The sequence below is a fragment of the Salvelinus alpinus genome, unplaced genomic scaffold (assembly GCF_045679555.1).
Source record: "Salvelinus alpinus unplaced genomic scaffold, SLU_Salpinus.1 scaffold_56, whole genome shotgun sequence".
Taxonomy (NCBI): domain Eukaryota; kingdom Metazoa; phylum Chordata; class Actinopteri; order Salmoniformes; family Salmonidae; genus Salvelinus; species Salvelinus alpinus.
Genome location: NW_027255997.1, coordinates 142,853 through 163,658, shown reverse-complemented (window position 1 = coordinate 163,658; position 20,806 = coordinate 142,853). Strand labels below are relative to the sequence as shown.

General features: G+C 36.0%; 2 protein-coding genes across 2 annotated transcripts; both read right to left on the bottom strand.

Moving 5' to 3' along the window:
- Window positions 1-10,676: 10,676 nt before the first annotated feature.
- LOC139567153 (uncharacterized) lies at window positions 10,677-12,888 on the bottom strand. The gene is made up of 2 exons (XM_071388632.1): window positions 12,510-12,888; window positions 10,677-11,961 (listed from the first exon to the last, which is right to left on the bottom strand). Exon 2 carries the CDS (start codon window positions 11,936-11,938, stop codon window positions 11,051-11,053), a length of 888 nt encoding a protein of 295 aa, XP_071244733.1. The 5' UTR covers window positions 11,939-11,961; window positions 12,510-12,888; the 3' UTR covers window positions 10,677-11,050.
- Window positions 12,889-18,266: 5,378 nt separating this feature from the next.
- Window positions 18,267-20,456, bottom strand: LOC139567158 (uncharacterized). Its single transcript, XM_071388636.1, has 2 exons — window positions 20,098-20,456; window positions 18,267-19,551 (listed from the first exon to the last, which is right to left on the bottom strand). The coding sequence occupies exon 2, from the start codon at window positions 19,526-19,528 to the stop codon at window positions 18,641-18,643; it is 888 nt and encodes a 295-aa protein (XP_071244737.1). The 5' UTR covers window positions 19,529-19,551; window positions 20,098-20,456; the 3' UTR covers window positions 18,267-18,640.
- Between the last annotated feature and the right edge of the window lie 350 nt (window positions 20,457-20,806).

The following is a 20,806-nucleotide window of genomic DNA, read 5'->3' as shown; positions in this document are numbered from 1 at the left end:
TCAGGGGTCATTTTATGTATCAGTTCATAAATCATGTTCCAAGGAATTGATACAATGGAAATCTCTTCCCAACAATTTTGCAACCTGGTATATTTTCTTTATCACCATTTTCTTTAAACAATTTTGTTTCTTAATCCTTAGCCTAAAAGGTTTGGGGCCCTGCGGAAATCTAATTAACATAATAAAGTAATACAATCTGTCTGTTTAGAGATATTGGGTTGGATGTGTCTCAATCCACCACATCAGCCGATGTCGCAATTCCGCATCTTTAGTGAAAAGTGTCAGAGCTGGAGTGTTGTTTGTCAGACCATGAGACATCCTGAAAATCTGTCTTCTCATGAAAATGTCTGTCGCGTTCGAACGGTTCGGTCTACAAACTAATACGACCTACAAACTAATACCACCTACAAACTAATACGATCAACAAACTAATTCGGTCTACAAACTAATACGACCTACAAACTAATACGACCTACAAACTAATTCGACCTACAAACTAATACGACCTACAAACTAATACGATCAACAAACTAATTCGACCTACAAAGTAATACGACCTACAAACTAATATGACCTACAAACTAATACGACCAACAAACTAATACGATTAACAAACTAATACGATCAACAAACTAATACGACCAACAAACTAATATGACCTACAAACTAATACGATCAACAAACTAATACGACCAACAAACTAATACGACCAACAAACTAATATGACCTACAAACTAATACGACCAACAAACTAATATGACCTACAAACTAATACGACCAACAAACTAATACGATCAACAAACTAATACGATCAACAAACTAATACGACCAACAAACTAATATGACCTACAAACTAATACGATCAACAAACTAATACGATCAACAAACTAATACGATCAACAAACTAATACGACCAACAAACTAATACGACCTACAAACTAATACGACCTACAAACTAATTCGACCTACAAACTAATATGACCTACAAACTAATACGACCTACAAACTAATATGACCTACAAACTAATACGATCAACAAACTAATACGATCAACAAACTAATACGATCAACAAACTAATACGACCAACAAACTAATACGACCTACAAACTAATACGACCTACAAACTAATTCGACCTACAAACTAATATGACCTACAAACTAATACGACCTACAAACTAATATGACCTACAAACTAATATACCAACAAACTAATATGACCTACAAACTAATATGACCAACAAACGAATATGAACTACAAACTAATATGAACTACAAACTAATATGAACTACAAACTAATATGAACTACAAACTAATATGACCAACAAACTAATATGACCAACAAACTAATATGACCTACAAACTAATATGACCAACAAACTAATGTGAACTAATATGACCAACAAACTAATTCGACCAACAAACTAATACGACCAACAAACTAATATGACCTAAAAACTAATATGACCAACAAACTAATATGACCTACAAACTAATATGACCAACAAACTAATGTGAACTAATATGACCAACAAACTAATTCGACCAACAAACTAATACGACCTAAAAACTAATATGACCTAAAAACTAATATACCAACAAACTAATATGACCTAAAAACTAATATGACCAACAAACTAATATGACCTACAAACTAATATGATCTACAAACTAATATGACCAACAAACTAATACTTCCTACAAACTAATATGACCTACAAACTAATATGACCTACAAACTAATATGACCAACAAACTAATATGACCTACGAACTAATATGACCTACAAACTAATACGACCTACAAACTAATATGACCTACAAACTAATATGACCTACAAACTAATATGACCAACAAACTAATATGACCTACAAACTAATATGACCTACAAACTAATATGACCAACAAACTAATATGACCTACAAACTAATATGACCTACAAACTAATATGACCAACAAACTAATATGACCTACAAACTAATATGACCTACGAACTAATATGACCTACAAACTAATATGACCTACAAACTAATATGACCAACAAACTAATATGACCTACAAACTAATATGACCAACAAACTAATATGACCTACAAACTAATATGACCTACAAACTAATATGACCAACAAACTAATATGACCTACAAACTAATATGACCTACAAACTAATATGACCAACAAACTAATATGACCTACAAACTAATATGACCTACAAAGTAATACGGCCTACAAACTAATATGACCTACAAACTAATACGACCAACAAACTAATATGACCTACAAACTAATATGACCTACAAACTAATATACCAACAAACTAATACGACCAACAAACTAATACGACCAACAAACTAATATGACCTACAAACTAATATACCAACAAACTAATACGACCAACAAACTAATACGACCTACAAACTAATACGACCTACAAACTAATACGACCAACAAACTAATACGACCAACAAACTAATATGACCAACAAACTAATATACCAACAAACTAATATGACCTACAAACTAATATGACCTACAAACTAATATGACCAACAAACTAATATGAACTACAAACTAATATGACCTACAAACTAATATACCAACAAACTAATACGACCAACAAACTAATACGACCTACAAACTGATACGACCTACAAATTAATACGACCTACAAACTAATACGACCAAAAAACTAATATGACCTACAAACTAATATGACCTACAAACTAATATGAACTACAAACTAATGTGACCTACAAAGTAATATGAACTACAAACTAATATGACCTACAAACTAATATGACCAACAAACTAATATGAACTACAAACTAATGTGACCTACAAACTAATACAAACAAATATACCAACAAGCTAATATGACCTACAAACTAATACAAACAAATATACCAACAAACTAATACGACCTACAAACTAATACAAACTAATATACCAACAAACTAATACAAACTAATACGAACTACAAACTAATATGAACTACAAACTAATATGACCAACAAACGAATATGACCTACAAACTAATGTGACCTACAAACTAATATGACCAACAAACTAATATGAACTACAAACTAATGTGACCTACAAACTAATATGACCAACAAACTAATATGACCTACAAAAAAATATACCAACAAACTAATATGACCTACAAACTAATATGACCAACAAACTAATACAAACTAATATGACCTACAAACTAATATGACCAACAAACTAATACAAACTAATATGACCTACAAACTAATATGACCTACAAACTAATATGAACTACAAACTAATGTGACCTACAAACTAATATGACCTACAAACTAATATGACCAACAAACTAATATGACCTACGAACTAATATGACCTACAAACTAATACGACCTACAAACTAATATGACCTACAAACTAATATGACCTACAAACTAATATGACCAACAAACTAATATGACCTACAAACTAATATGACCTACAAACTAATATGACCAACAAACTAATATGACCTACAAACTAATATGACCTACAAACTAATATGACCAACAAACTAATATGACCTACAAACTAATATGACCTACGAACTAATATGACCTACAAACTAATATGACCTACAAACTAATATGACCAACAAACTAATATGACCTACAAACTAATATGACCAACAAACTAATATGACCAACAAACTAATATGACCTACAAACTAATATGACCTACAAACTAATATGACCAACAAACTAATATGACCTACGAACTAATATGACCTACAAACTAATACGACCTACAAACTAATATGACCTACAAACTAATACGACCAACAAACTAATATGACCTACAAACTAATATGACCTACAAACTAATATACCAACAAACTAATACGACCAACAAACTAATACGACCAACAAACTAATATGACCTACAAACTAATATACCAACAAACTAATACGACCAACAAACTAATACGACCTACAAACTAATACGACCTACAAACTAATACGACCAACAAACTAATACGACCAACAAACTAATATGACCAACAAACTAATATACCAACAAACTAATATGACCTACAAACTAATATGACCTACAAACTAATATGACCAACAAACTAATATGAACTACAAACTAATATGACCTACAAACTAATATACCAACAAACTAATACGACCAACAAACTAATACGACCTACAAACTGATACGACCTACAAATTAATACGACCTACAAACTAATACGACCAAAAAACTAATATGACCTACAAACTAATATGACCTACAAACTAATATGAACTACCAACTAATGTGACCTACAAAGTAATATGAACTACAAACTAATATGACCTACAAACTAATATGACCAACAAACTAATATGAACTACAAACTAATGTGACCTACAAACTAATACAAACAAATATACCAACAAAATAATATGACCTACAAACTAATACAAACAAATATACCAACAAACTAATACGACCTACAAACTAATACAAACTAATATACCAACAAACTAATACAAACTAATACGAACTACAAACTAATATGACCAACAAACGAATATGACCAACAAACGAATATGACCTACAAACTAATGTGACCTACAAACTAATATGACCAACAAACTAATATGAACTACAAACTAATGTGACCTACAAACTAATATGACCAACAAACTAATATGACCTACAAAAAAATATACCAACAAACTAATATGACCTACAAACTAATATGACCAACAAACTAATACAAACTAATATGACCTACAAACTAATATGACCAACAAACTAATACAAACTAATATGACCTACAAACTAATATGACCTACAAACTAATATGAACTACAAACTAATGTGACCTACAAACTAATATGACCAACAAACTAATATGACCTACAAAAAAATATACCAACAAACTAATATGACCTACAAACTAATATGACCAACAAACTAATACAAACTAATATGACCTACAAACTAATATGACCTACAAACTAATATGACCTACAAAAAAATATACCAACAAACTAATATGACCTACAAACTAATATGACCAACAAACTAATACAAACTAATATGACCTACAAACTAATATGACCAACAAACTAATACAAACTAATATGACCTACAAACTAATATGACCAACAAACTAATATGACCTACAAACTAATATGACCTACAAACTAATATGACCTACAAACTAATATGACCAACAAACTAATATGACCTACAAACTAATATGACCTACAAACTAATATGACCAACAAACTAATATGACCTACAAACTAATATGACCTACAAACTAATATGACCAACAAACTAATATGAACTACAAACTAATGTGACCTACAAACTAATATGACCTACAAACTAATATGACCAACAAACTAATACAAACTAATATGACCTACAAACTAATATGACCAACAAACTAATACAAACTAATATGACCTACAAACTAATATGACCAACAAACTAATATGACCTACAAACTAATATGACCTACAAACTAATATGACCTACAAACTAATATGACCAACAAACTAATATGACCTACAAACTAATATGACCAACAAACTAATATGACCAACAAACTAATATGACCTACAAACTAATATGACCTACAAACTAATATGACCAACAAACTAATATGACCTACGAACTAATATGACCTACAAACTAATACGACCTACAAACTAATATGACCTACAAACTAATACGACCAACAAACTAATATGACCTACAAACTAATATGACCTACAAACTAATATACCAACAAACTAATACGACCAACAAACTAATACGACCAACAAACTAATATGACCAACAAACTAATATACCAACAAACTAATATGACCTACAAACTAATATGACCTACAAACTAATATGACCAACAAACTAATATGAACTACAAACTAATATGACCTACAAACTAATATACCAACAAACTAATACGACCAACAAACTAATACGACCTACAAACTGATACGACCAACAAACTAATATGACCTACAAACTAATATGACCAACAAACTAATATGACCTACGAACTAATATGACCTACAAACTAATACGACCTACAAACTAATATGACCTACAAACTAATACGACCAACAAACTAATATGACCTACAAACTAATATGACCTACAAACTAATATACCAACAAACTAATACGACCAACAAACTAATACGACCAACAAACTAATATGACCAACAAACTAATATGACCTACAAACTAATATGACCTACAAACTAATATGACCTACAAACTAATATGAACTACAAACTAATATGACCTACAAACTAATATACCAACAAACTAATACGACCAACAAACTAATACGACCTACAAACTGATACGACCTACAAATTAATACGACCTACAAACTAATACGACCAAAAAACTAATATGACCTACAAACTAATATGACCTACAAACTAATATGAACTACAAACTAATGTGACCTACAAAGTAATATGAACTACAAACTAATATGACCTACAAACTAATATGACCAACAAACTAATATGAACTACAAACTAATGTGACCTACAAACTAATACAAACAAATATACCAACAAAATAATATGACCTACAAACTAATACAAACAAATATACCAACAAACTAATACGACCTACAAACTAATACAAACTAATATACCAACAAACTAATACAAACTAATACGAACTACAAACTAATATGAACTACAAACTAATATGACCAACAAACGAATATGACCTACAAACTAATGTGACCTACAAACTAATATGACCAACAAACTAATATGAACTACAAACTAATGTGACCTACAAACTAATATGACCAACAAACTAATATGACCTACAAAAAAATATACCAACAAACTAATATGACCTACAAACTAATATGACCAACAAACTAATACAAACTAATATGACCTACAAACTAATATGACCAACAAACTAATACAAACTAATATGACCTACAAACTAATATGACCTACAAACTAATATGAACTACAAACTAATGTGACCTACAAACTAATATGACCAACAAACTAATATGACCTACAAAAAAATATACCAACAAACTAATATGACCTACAAACTAATATGACCAACAAACTAATACAAACTAATATGACCTACAAACTAATATGACCTACAAACTAATATGACCTACAAAAAAATATACCAACAAACTAATATGACCTACAAACTAATATGACCAACAAACTAATACAAACTAATATGACCTACAAACTAATATGACCAACAAACTAATACAAACTAATATGACCTACAAACTAATATGACCAACAAACTAATATGACCTACAAACTAATATGACCTAGAAACTAATATGACCTACAAACTAATATGACCAACAAACTAATATGACCTACAAACTAATATGACCTACAAACTAATATGACCAACAAACTAATATGACCTACAAACTAATATGACCTACAAACTAATATGACCAACAAACTAATATGAACTACAAACTAATGTGACCTACAAACTAATATGACCTACAAACTAATACAAACTAATATGACCTGCAAACTAATATGACCAACAAACTAATATGAACTACAAACTAATGTGACCTACAAACTAATATGACCTACAAACTAATATGACCAACAAACTAATATGAACTACAAACTAATGTGACCTACAAACTAATATGACCTACAAACTAATACAAACTAATGTGACCTACAAACTAATATGACCAACAAACTAATACAAACTAATATGACCTAGAAACTAATATGACCAACAAACTAATATGACCTACAAACTAATATGACCTACAAACTAATATGACCTACAAACTAATATGACCTACAAACTAATATGACCTACAAACTAATATGACCTACAAACTAATATGACCTACAAACTAATATGACCAACAAACTAATATGAACTACAAACTAATGTGACCTACAAACTAATATGACCTACAAACTAATATGACCTACAAAAAAATATACCAACAAACTAATATGACCTACAAACTAATATGAACTACAAACGAATGTGACCTACAAACTAATACAAACAAATATACCAACAAACTAATATGACCTACAAACTAATACAAACAAATATACCAACAAACTAATACGACCTACAAACTAATACAAACTAATATACCAACAAACTAATATGACCAACAAACTAATATGAACTACAAACTAATGTGACCTACAAACTAATATGACCAACAAACTAATACGACCAACAAACTATTATACCAACAAACTAGTGTTTTAGCTGTGCAAGTACTACAGTCAATATGTTGATAGAACTTCAGCAGCCTAGTCCCATATTTGCTTTGTTAAAATCCCCAGCTACAATAAATGCAGCCTCTGGATATGTGGTTTCCAGTTTGCATAAAGTCCAGGAAAGTTATTTGATGGCCTCTGGAATCAGTTGAATTGCTTTGGTGAGAGCGAACCAAGGATCTGCTTCCGTGTCGTATTCCTGGTCGTAATGCTGGTAGTTCTGGTGAGTTACCGCCGCTCTGATATCCAATAGTTTTTCCCGGCTGTATGTAATGACACAAAACATTGCCTGAGCTAATAATGTAAAATAGAATACATCAACAACAAAAAAATACTGCAAAGTTTCCTAAGAGCTAGTCGCGAGGCCACCATCTCCGTCGGCGCCATCTCTACTGATTGTGCCTCCATACTTCTGTAAGTTTGTATGACGTTCAGACGAGGCCCTTGACACTTGTGGGGGTCATAGAGCAAAACTAGAATACCCTCTTTCCACAGTGGGGACACATTAGTTTGTAAACCAGACGGTTTGGACGCCACAAACAGAAGTTGGCACAAATCCTCTGAAACTGGTAGGGGTTGTAAAGACAAACAGAGACCACCATCGTATTTGTCAGAGTCTCCTCTTTCCACAGAGTTGTCATAAGTTTGTAGGCCGTTCGGACGCTACAGAAGTTTTCGTCAGAAGACCGATTTCTGGGATATTTCCTGCTCTGACAAACACTGCTTTAGCTCTGCTACCTTTCATTGCAGATGAAAACCGTCAGATACTCTGCCCTCTGTGGAATATAGCCTAGCCAGGCGGCAGGGAAACTCGAGGAACTCCGTTCAAGAGAGAATACTGTTACGGGGCTCCCGTGTGGCGCAGTGGTCTAAGGCACTGCATCGCAGTGCTAGCTGTGCCACTGGAGATTCTGGTTAAATACATGTGTTATTAGGGAGAACTTGAAACAGTGTTGATACGGCATGTTAATTGCTGTGCAGGTTATGGAGTTTGTTTATTGTCACTGATCTAACTGCTGTGCCGCCCCCTGCAAGTTATGGAGTTCGTCATGAAGTGTGACATTGACATCCGTAAGGACCTGTACACCAACAATGTCCTATCTGGTGGTACCACCATGTCCCCTGGTATCGGTAACCACATACGGAGGACCTGTACGCCAACAATGTCCTGTCTGGTGGTACCACCATGTTCCCTGGTATCGGTGACCACAGGCAGAAAGAGATCGCAGCACCATGAAGATCAAGGTAAATGGCTGAGAACAGGCCTACAACACACACGTTACTGTCATCATAATACTTTAAATCACCTGTAGGATTATAGCCACTGTGTGGTCACCGATACCAGGAAACATGGTGTTTTAGCTCATAGATTCATTCATTCATTGGCAAGGACATTCTGGAATTGGAGCCTTGACCACTGGCGATTTTTCTCTTGGATCCTTGGAGCGCTTTCTTATAACAAAAATACAACATTCACAACAGCTGCATGAAAAAAGCCAACTGTAAAGGGACGTTGACCAAAACGTATTTCCAGACATATGTAACCCCATACGTTAAAGTTAAAGGGTTTACCTCTCATCTCCAGCAGTGAGTCTTCAGGCCAAATCAAACCAAACGTGAATGAGCGTGTACAAACTGGAATTACAATGCACGGTAGTGAATGACAGACAACAGACTGGCCGCGAGCGTCACAGCAGTCAACAGCTTTAAATTAGAAAGCAATTCTATATTTCTGGAGTCTACGCAAAGCAATGCTGGTAAAAGGAGCGGATAAATTGCCGGAAAATAGACTGTTTGTGCTTTGTTAGGTTTGGAATTGTGACATGTATAGTTAAAAAGTGTCTATTTAGAGTTGCTAAGTTGAACTGTCAGTGACAATAATACATATTTGAAAACAATGACATTATTTCTATCTTTGTTGATTTCGGGCTCAGGCATAAAGCCTAGACAGGCGGCTGGGAAACTCAAGGATCTCCGATCAAGAGAGAATACTGTTACGGGGCTCCCGAGTGGTGCCGTGGTCTAAGGCACTGCATCGCAGTGATAGCTGTAACTACTTGATGATCAAGTCAAAGGAAACATATCCTACAATCTGCAAGGCACCCAGACGTTGTCAAATGTGAGTTATCAGTGAAACAAAGCTTTAGGAATGTTATTTATCAGATTCTTACATTATCCACCTTAATGTGCATCTGTGAGCTTTGTCCTCTCCCATTCCTGGTCATTATAATAGACATGGTAATGTACAGTAGGTGTTATCAGATTCTTACATTATCCACCTTAATGTGCATCTGTGAGCTTTGTACTCTCCCATTCCTGGTCATTATAATATAAATGATAATGTACAGTAGGTGTTATCAGGCCTTTGTGATAAGGTCAAGCATTCAATGAATTAAAAGGTACAATGTTCTCATTTGATATGCTTTCTTTATTGATTAACATAATGATCAGTGTTACACAGGAATCATTTTAATTGTATTACTTTGCTCAGGTTTTTCAAAATAATATCTGACTAACACAATGCTACATAAAACCTTACAACCCCTTGGTATATTCAGAAGAATTAAACCTGCTGCTAAAATATAATTTCTATAATTCTATTGTTAATTGATTGAAAACAACATTAAAGAAAACTTTCTAAATGATCTCTGACAGTGACTTTATGACATAAAAGCTAACATTGTGTCAGAAAAATATTTAAAAATTAAACAGATAAATTGCCATGCAAAAGCTAATATCTGGCACAATTTTGGGCTGATTCTGCCTCTCCAACTCAGGGTTTTATTTGCCATACCAGAGGTAGAGGGGCATACCATTGTTGCCAGTATTCAGATTTTTATCGATGAGGATCAAGCCGGCCTCCTTATAAGGACAACCATCCTTGTTGTTGGATGTAACGGTCAAGGCCTTGATCGGGAGAGATCCAACTTTCTTGAACCAGACCATCACTGGCTGACCGCTTGTTCCATCATTGAGGTTAACATTCACCACGGTGAAACCAGCGTTCTGTAGGATGGAATCCTGTGCATGGTTGATGGATGCATCCATCCCGGTGATCCCGCCGCCCATTTCAGTGGATTGACGGTACCAGAGGAAGATGGGGTTTCCTCCAGAACCTCTATTGAGATCTTCATCCATCCGGATGTAGCCCTCTTTGAAAAGGTTCATGTGTTGTTGAACTGAGGTGGTGGCAGCAACGTCACAGATGTAGGTCTCACTCTTTCTCTTCAACCAGAGGGTGATGAAATCTCCTGGGTTACCGCGGTTCAGATTGCAAGGTAGCCTTTCCCAGCCGAGCTTGAATTGAGCGGCCTCTTTGTTCTCATCAGTGGTGAGGAAGAGATCTTCAATGGGAATGTCGTACTTAGGGCTTGCACCACTATGGTACCACAGCTGGATGACGTCTCCGTGTGTTCCAGAGTTGAGGTTTGCTGGGAGCTCAGTGAACCCTGCTTTTTTCAGGTCCTCTTTCATTTTATCAGTGAATGAAAACTGGACTCTGGTGATGGGTTCACCACTGCCATTTCTGAACCAGATGTAAACTTTAGTGGTGGATGAATTGCCTTGGTTGAGGTTGACATTTGTCTTTTGATAGCCTTGGCCATGAAGCTCTTTCTCCTTTTCAGGGCTAGTGGAGATTGCAATTTCTGTGATGTATTTAGAAGCCATTTTGTGTCGTTGGAGACAAGTGTCTGTAAAGTGAGAATACAGAGTGACATTGGTCAACACATCATATGAAGCATGAAATGACACACTAAATACACCAAAGACCAGGACATCTGATAAGTATAACATATGAAGGAATCAGCGACCAGCTTTACTAAGTATTTTCTACAGGTGTCCTAAAGGGGAAACAGGGCTTGATAAAATTATGACTTCAAGGATGCACAAAAACACCCTAAACAGATACTAAAACAGACATTTGGTCTCGTCTGAGTCAAATGATTCATTATAAACATATATAAATGAATTGGTTAACTGAAAAAACAACACTAAAAGACATTATCACACATCAGGAGTGGTAACACTGCCCCCTAGAGGACTTCATTAGTCATGAATTTGTTTTCGTCTTACATCAATTCTGATCCACATTGAAGACTCTGATTCTTTGATCATCTGAATCAGGTGTTATGGTGTTAGTGGAACAAGTGAAACCCATGTATCCCACCACCACCCTTTATAGTAACACAGACATACTCATATACACATCAGAACCCTTCATTGGAAGTCATTTCTTTACCTGCGATGTTGAGTTCTTCCTCTGTTCTGGAGTGTCTTCTCTGGGTGAATGTGTCTTCTCTGGGTGAATGTGTCTTCTCTGGGAGAATGTGTCTTCTCTGGGAGAATGTGTCTTCTCTGGGAGAATGTGTCTTCTCTGGGAGAAAGTGTCTTCTCTGGGTGAATGTGTCTTCTCTGGGAGAATGTGTCTTCTCTGGGAGAATGTGTCTTCTCTGGGAGAATGTGTCTTCTCTGGGAGAAAGTGTCTTCTCTGGGAGAAAGTGTCTTCTCTGGGAGAATGTGTCTTCTCTGGGAGAAAGTGTCTTCTCTGGTAGAATGTGTCTTCTCTGGGAGAAAATGTCTTCTCTGGGAGAATGTGTCTTCTCTGGGAGAAAGTGTCTTCTCTGGTAGAATGTGTCTTCTCTGGGAGAAAATGTCTTCTCTGGGAGAAAGTGTCTTCTCTGGGAGAAAGTGTCTTCTCTGGGTGAAAGTGTCTTCTCTGGGAGAAAGTGTCACATCGAAGAGCTGAGTGTCTCTTTTATACATTTTCTCCAGTTAAGTTGGCAAAAAATTCACCTATCAGAGTTCTACAGAATACATATTCCTAGGAACTGTATCTCTCCTCCATTCAGAGTACTACACAATACATATTCCTAGGAACTGTATCTCTCCTCCATTCAGAGTTCTAAACAATACTTATTCCTAGGAACTGTATCTCTCCTCCATTCACCTATCAGAGTTCTACAGAACAGATATTCCTAGGAACCTTCTATTTCCTCCTCCTCAGATTACACCCCTCCTCTAGTCATATCTCAACCTGTCTATCCATTACCCAGTTCATGTCTCCTTTTGACCCTGACCTTAAAGTTGGAATCCATAGAGGTGAAACTGCCACGTCAGTTTGCGATATTAAAACACAGACGTTAATTCAAACAACAAAGAACAAAAATTATGATCGGACATCGTTCCACATGATTACCTGAACAATAGAACAGCAGAGTATGTACTATGATTTAGCATTTGTTATTTATATATACATATTGTTTTTATGACCTACAAACTAATACGATCAACAAACTAATACGATCAACAAACTAATACGACCAACAAACTAATATGACCTACAAACTAATACGACCAACAAACTAATACGATCAACAAACTAATACGATCAACAAACTAATACGACCAACAAACTAATATGACCTACAAACTAATACGATCAACAAACTAATACGATCAACAAACTAATACGATCAACAAACTAATACGACCAACAAACTAATACGACCTACAAACTAATACGACCTACAAACTAATTCGACCTACAAACTAATATGACCTACAAAGTAATATACCAACAAACTAATATGACCTACAAACTAATATGAACTACAAACTAATATGAACTACAAACTAATATGACCAACAAACTAATATGACCTACAAACTAATATGACCAACAAACTAATGTGAACTAATATGACCAACAAACTAATTCGACCAACAAACTAATACGACCAACAAACTAATATGACCTAAAAACTAATATGACCAACAAACTAATATGACCTACAAACTAATATGATCTACAAACTAATATGACCAACAAACTAATACTTCCTACAAACTAATATGACCTACAAACTAATATGACCTACAAACTAATATGACCTACAAACTAATATGACCAACAAACTAATATGACCTACGAACTAATATGACCTACAAACTAATACGACCTACAAACTAATATGACCTACAAACTAATACGACCAACAAACTAATATGACCTACAAACTAATATGACCTACAAACTAATATACCAACAAACTAATACGACCAACAAACTAATACGACCAACAAACTAATATGAACTACAAACTAATATGACCAACAAACTAATATGACCAACAAACTAATATGACCTACAAACTAATATGACCAACAAACTAATGTGAACTAATATGACCAACAAACTAATTCGACCAACAAAACTAATACGACCAACAAACTAATATGACCTAAAAACTAATATGACCAACAAACTAATATGACCTACAAACTAATATGATCTACAAACTAATATGACCAACAAACTAATACTTCCTACAAACTAATATGACCTACAAACTAATATGACCTACAAACTAATATGACCTACAAACTAATATGACCAACAAACTAATATGACCTACGAACTAATATGACCTACAAACTAATACGACCTACAAACTAATACGACCAACAAACTAATACGACCTACAAACTAATACGACCTACAAACTAATACGACCAACAAACTAATACGACCAACAAACTAATATGACCAACAAACTAATATACCAACAAACTAATATGACCTACAAACTAATATGACCTACAAACTAATATGACCTACAAACTAATATGACCAACAAACTAATATGAACTACAAACTAATATGAACTACAAACTAATATGACCTACAAACTAATATACCAACAAACTAATACGACCAACAAACTAATACGACCTACAAACTAATACGACCTACAAACTAATACGACCTACAAACTAATACGACCTACAAACTAATACGACCAAAAAACTAATATGACCTACAAACTAATATGACCTACAAACTAATATGAACTACAAACTAATGTGACCTACAAACTAATATGAACTACAAACTAATATGACCTACAAACTAATATGACCAACAAACTAATATGAACTACAAACTAATATGACCTACAAACTAATATGACCAACAAACTAATATGACCAACAAACTAATATGAACTACAAACTAATGTGACCTACAAACTAATATGACCTACAAACTAATATGACCAACAAACTAATATGACCTACAAACTAATATGACCAACAAACTAATATGAACTACAAACTAATGTGACCTACAAACTAATATGACCTACAAACTAATACAAACTAATGTGACCTACAAACTAATATGACCAACAAACTAATACAAACTAATATGACCTAGAAACTAATGTGACCAACAAACTAATATGAACTACAAACTAATGTGACCTACAAACTAATATGACCTACAAACTAATATGACCTACAAAAAAATATACCAACAAACTAATATGAGCTACAAACTAATGTGACCTACAAACTAATACAAACAAATATACCAACAAACTAATATGACCTACAAACTAATACAAACAAATATACCAACAAACTAATACGACCTACAAACTAATACAAACTAATATACCAACAAACTAATATGACCAACAAACTAATATGAACTACAAACTAATGTGACCTACAAACTAATATGACCAACAAACTAATACGACCAACAAACTATTATACCAACAAACTAGTGTTTTAGCTGTGCAAGTACTACAGTCAATATGTTGATAGAACTTCAGCAGCCTAGTCCCATATTTGCTTTGTTAAAATCCCCAGCTACAATAAATGCAGCCTCTGGATATGTGGTTTCCAGTTTGCATAAAGTCCAGGAAAGTTATTTGATGGCCTCTGGAATCAGTTGAATTGCTTTGGTGAGAGCGAACCAAGGATCTGCTTCCGTGTCGTATTCCTGGTCGTAATGCTGGTAGTTCTGGTGAGTTACCGCCGCTCTGATATCTAATAGTTTTTCCCGGCTGTATGTAATGACACAAAACATTTCCTGAGCTAATAATGTAAAATAGAATACATCAACAACAAAAAAATACTGCAAAGTTTCCTAAGAGCTAGTCGCGAGGCCACCATCTCCGTCGGCGCCATCTCTACTGATTGTGCCTCCATACTTCTGTAAGTTTGTATGACGTTCAGACGAGGCCCTTGACACTTGTGGGGGTCATAGAGCAAAACTAGAATACCCTCTTTCCACAGTGGGGACACATTAGTTTGTAAACCAGACGGTTTGGACGCCACAAACAGAAGTTGGCACAAATCCTCTGAAACTGGTAGGGGTTGTAAAGACAAACAGAGACCACCATCGTATTTGTCAGAGTCTCCTCTTTCCACAGAGTTGTCATAAGTTTGTAGGCCGTTCGGACGCTACAGAAGTTTTCGTCAGAAGACCGATTTCTGGGATATTTCCTGGTCTGACAAACACTGCTTTAGCTCTGCTACCTTTCATTGCAGATGAAAACCGTCAGATACTCTGCCCTCTGTGGAATATAGCCTAGCCAGGCGGCAGGGAAACTCGAGGAACTCCGTTCAAGAGAGAATACTGTTACGGGGCTCCCGTGTGGCGCAGTGGTCTAAGGCACTGCATCGCAGTGCTAGCTGTGCCACTGGAGATTCTGGTTAAATACATGTGTTATTAGGGAGAACTTGAAACAGTGTTGATACGGCATGTTAATTGCTGTGCAGGTTATGGAGTTTGTTTATTGTCACTGATCTAACTGCTGTGCCGCCCCCTGCAAGTTATGGAGTTCGTCATGAAGTGTGACATTGACATCCGTAAGGACCTGTACACCAACAATGTCCTATCTGGTGGTACCACCATGTCCCCTGGTATCGGTAACCACATACGGAGGACCTGTACGCCAACAATGTCCTGTCTGGTGGTACCACCATGTTCCCTGGTATCGGTGACCACAGGCAGAAAGAGATCGCAGCACCATGAAGATCAAGGTAAATGGCTGAGAACAGGCCTACAACACACACGTTACTGTCATCATAATACTTTAAATCACCTGTAGGATTATAGCCACTGTGTGGTCACCGATACCAGGAAACATGGTGTTTTAGCTCATAGATTCATTCATTCATTGGCAAGGACATTCTGGAATTGGAGCCTTGACCACTGGCGATTTTTCTCTTGGATTCTTGGAGCGCTTTCTTATAACAAAAATACAACATTCACAACAGCTGCATGAAAAAAGCCAACTGTAAAGGGACGTTGACCAAAACGTATTTCCAGACATATGTAACCCCATACGTTAAAGTTAAAGGGTTTACCTCTCATCTCCAGCAGTGAGTCTTAAGGCCAAATCAAACCAAACGTGAATGAGCGTGTACAAACTGGAATTACAATGCACGGTAGTGAATGACAGACAACAGACTGGCCGCGAGCGTCACAGCAGTCAACAGCTTTAAATTAGAAAGCAATTCTATATTTCTGGAGTCTACGCAAAGCAATGCTGGTAAAAGGAGCGGATAAATTGCCGGAAAATAGACTGTTTGTGCTTTGTTAGGTTTGGAATTGTGACATGTATAGTTAAAAAGTGTCTATTTAGAGTTGCTAAGTTGAACTGTCAGTGACAATAATACATATTTGAAAACAATGACATTATTTCTATCTTTGTTGATTTCGGGCTCAGGCATAAAGCCTAGACAGGCGGCTGGGAAACTCAAGGATCTCCGATCAAGAGAGAATACTGTTACGGGGCTCCCGAGTGGTGCCGTGGTCTAAGGCACTGCATCGCAGTGATAGCTGTAACTACTTGATGATCAAGTCAAAGGAAACATATCCTACAATCTGCAAGGCACCCAGACGTTGTCAAATGTGAGTTATCAGTGAAACAAAGCTTTAGGAATGTTATTTATCAGATTCTTACATTATCCACCTTAATGTGCATCTGTGAGCTTTGTCCTCTCCCATTCCTGGTCATTATAATAGACATGGTAATGTACAGTAGGTGTTATCAGATTCTTACATTATCCACCTTAATGTGCATCTGTGAGCTTTGTACTCTCCCATTCCTGGTCATTATAATATAAATGATAATGTACAGTAGGTGTTATCAGGCCTTTGTGATAAGGTCAAGCATTCAATGAATTAAAAGGTACAATGTTCTCATTTGATATGCTTTCTTTATTGATTAACATAATGATCAGTGTTACACAGGAATCATTTTAATTGTATTACTTTGCTCAGGTTTTTCAAAATAATATCTGACTAACACAATGCTACATAAAACCTTACAACCCCTTGGTATATTCAGAAGAATTAAACCTGCTGCTAAAATATAATTTCTATAATTCTATTGTTAATTGATTGAAAACAACATTAAAGAAAACTTTCTAAATGATCTCTGACAGTGACTTTATGACATAAAAGCTAACATTGTGTCAGAAAAATATTTAAAAATTAAACAGATAAATTGCCATGCAAAAGCTAATATCTGGCACAATTTTGGGCTGATTCTGCCTCTCCAACTCAGGGTTTTATTTGCCATACCAGAGGTAGAGGGGCATACCATTGTTGCCAGTATTCAGATTTTTATCGATGAGGATCAAGCCGGCCTCCTTATAAGGACAAACATCCTTGTTGTTGGATGTAACGGTCAAGGCCTTGATCGGGAGAGATCCAACTTTCTTGAACCAGACCATCACTGGCTGACCGCTTGTTCCATCATTGAGGTTAACATTCACCACGGTGAAACCAGCGTTCTGTAGGATGGAATCCTGTGCATGGTTGATGGATGCATCCATCCCGGTGATCCCGCCGCCCATTTCAGTGGATTGACGGTACCAGAGGAAGATGGGGTTTCCTCCAGAACCTCTGTTGAGATCTTCATCCATCCGGATGTAGCCCTCTTTGAAAAGGTTCATGTGTTGTTGAACTGAGGTGGTGGCAGCAACGTCACAGATGTAGGTCTCACTCTTTCTCTTCAACCAGAGGGTGATGAAATCTCCTGGGTTACCGCGGTTCAGATTGCAAGGTAGCCTTTCCCAGCCGAGCTTGAATTGAGCGGCCTCTTTGTTCTCATCAGTGGTGAGGAAGAGATCTTCAATGGGAATGTCGTACTTAGGGCTTGCACCACTATGGTACCACAGCTGGATGACGTCTCCGTGTGTTCCAGAGTTGAGGTTTGCTGGGAGCTCAGTGAACCCTGCTTTTTTCAGGTCCTCTTTCATTTTATCAGTGAATGAAAACTGGACTCTGGTGATGGGTTCACCACTGCCATTTCTGAACCAGATGTAAACTTTAGTGGTGGATGAATTGCCTTGGTTGAGGTTGACATTTGTCTTTTGATAGCCTTGGCCATGAAGCTCTTTCTCCTTTTCAGGGCTAGTGGAGATTGCAATTTCTGTGATGTATTTAGAAGCCATTTTGTGTCGTTGGAGACAAGTGTCTGTAAAGTGAGAATACAGAGTGACATTGGTCAACACATCATATGAAGCATGAAATGACACACTAAATACACCAAAGACCAGGACATCTGATAAGTATAACATATGAAGGAATCAGCGACCAGCTTTACTAAGTATTTTCTACAGGTGTCCTAAAGGGGAAACAGGGCTTGATAAAATTATGACTTCAAGGATGCACAAAAACACCCTAAACAGATACTAAAACAGACATTTGGTCTCGTCTGAGTCAAATGATTCATTATAAACATATATAAATGAATTGGTTAACTGAAAAAACAACACTAAAAGACATTATCACACATCAGGAGTGGTAACACTGCCCCCTAGAGGACTTCATTAGTCATGAATTTGTTTTCGTCTTACATCAATTCTGATCCACATTGAAGACTGATTCTTTGATCATCTGAATCAGGTGTTATGGTGTTAGTGGAACAAGTGAAACCCATGTATCCCACCACCACCCTTTATAGTAACACAGACATACTCATATACACATCAGAACCCTTCATTGGAAGTCATTTCTTTACCTGCGATGTTGAGTTCTTCCTCTGTTCTGGAGTGTCTTCTCTGGGTGAACGTGTCTTCTCTGGGAGAATGTGTCTTCTCTGGGAGAATGTGTCTTCTCTGGGAGAATGTGTCTTCTCTGGGAGAATGTGTCTTCTCTGGGAGAAAGTGTCTTCTCTGGGAGAATGTGTCTTCTCTGGGAGAATGTGTCTTCTCTGGGAGAATGTGTCTTCTCTGGGAGAATGTGTCTTCTCTGGGAGAATGTGTCTTCTCTGGGAGAATGTGTCTTCTCTGGGAGAACGTGTCTTCTCTGGGAGAAAGTGTCTTCTCTGGGAGAAAGTGTCTTCTCTGGGAGAATGTGTCTTCTCTGGGAGAAAGTGTCTTCTCTGGTAGAATGTGTCTTCTCTGGGAGAAAGTGTCTTCTCTGGGAGAAAATGTCTTCTCTGGGAGAAAGTGTCTTCTCTGGGAGAAAGTGTCTTCTCTGGGTGAAAGTGTCTTCTCTGGGAGAAAGTGTCACATCGAAGAGCTGAGTGTCTCTTTTATACATTTTCTCCAGTTAAGTTGGCAAAAAATTCACCTATCAGAGTTCTACAGAATACATATTCCTAGGAACTGTATCTCTCCTCCATTCAGAGTACTACACAATACATATTCCTAGGAACTGTATCTCTCCTCCATTCAGAGTTCTAAACAATACTTATTCCTAGGAACTGTATCTCTCCTCCATTCACC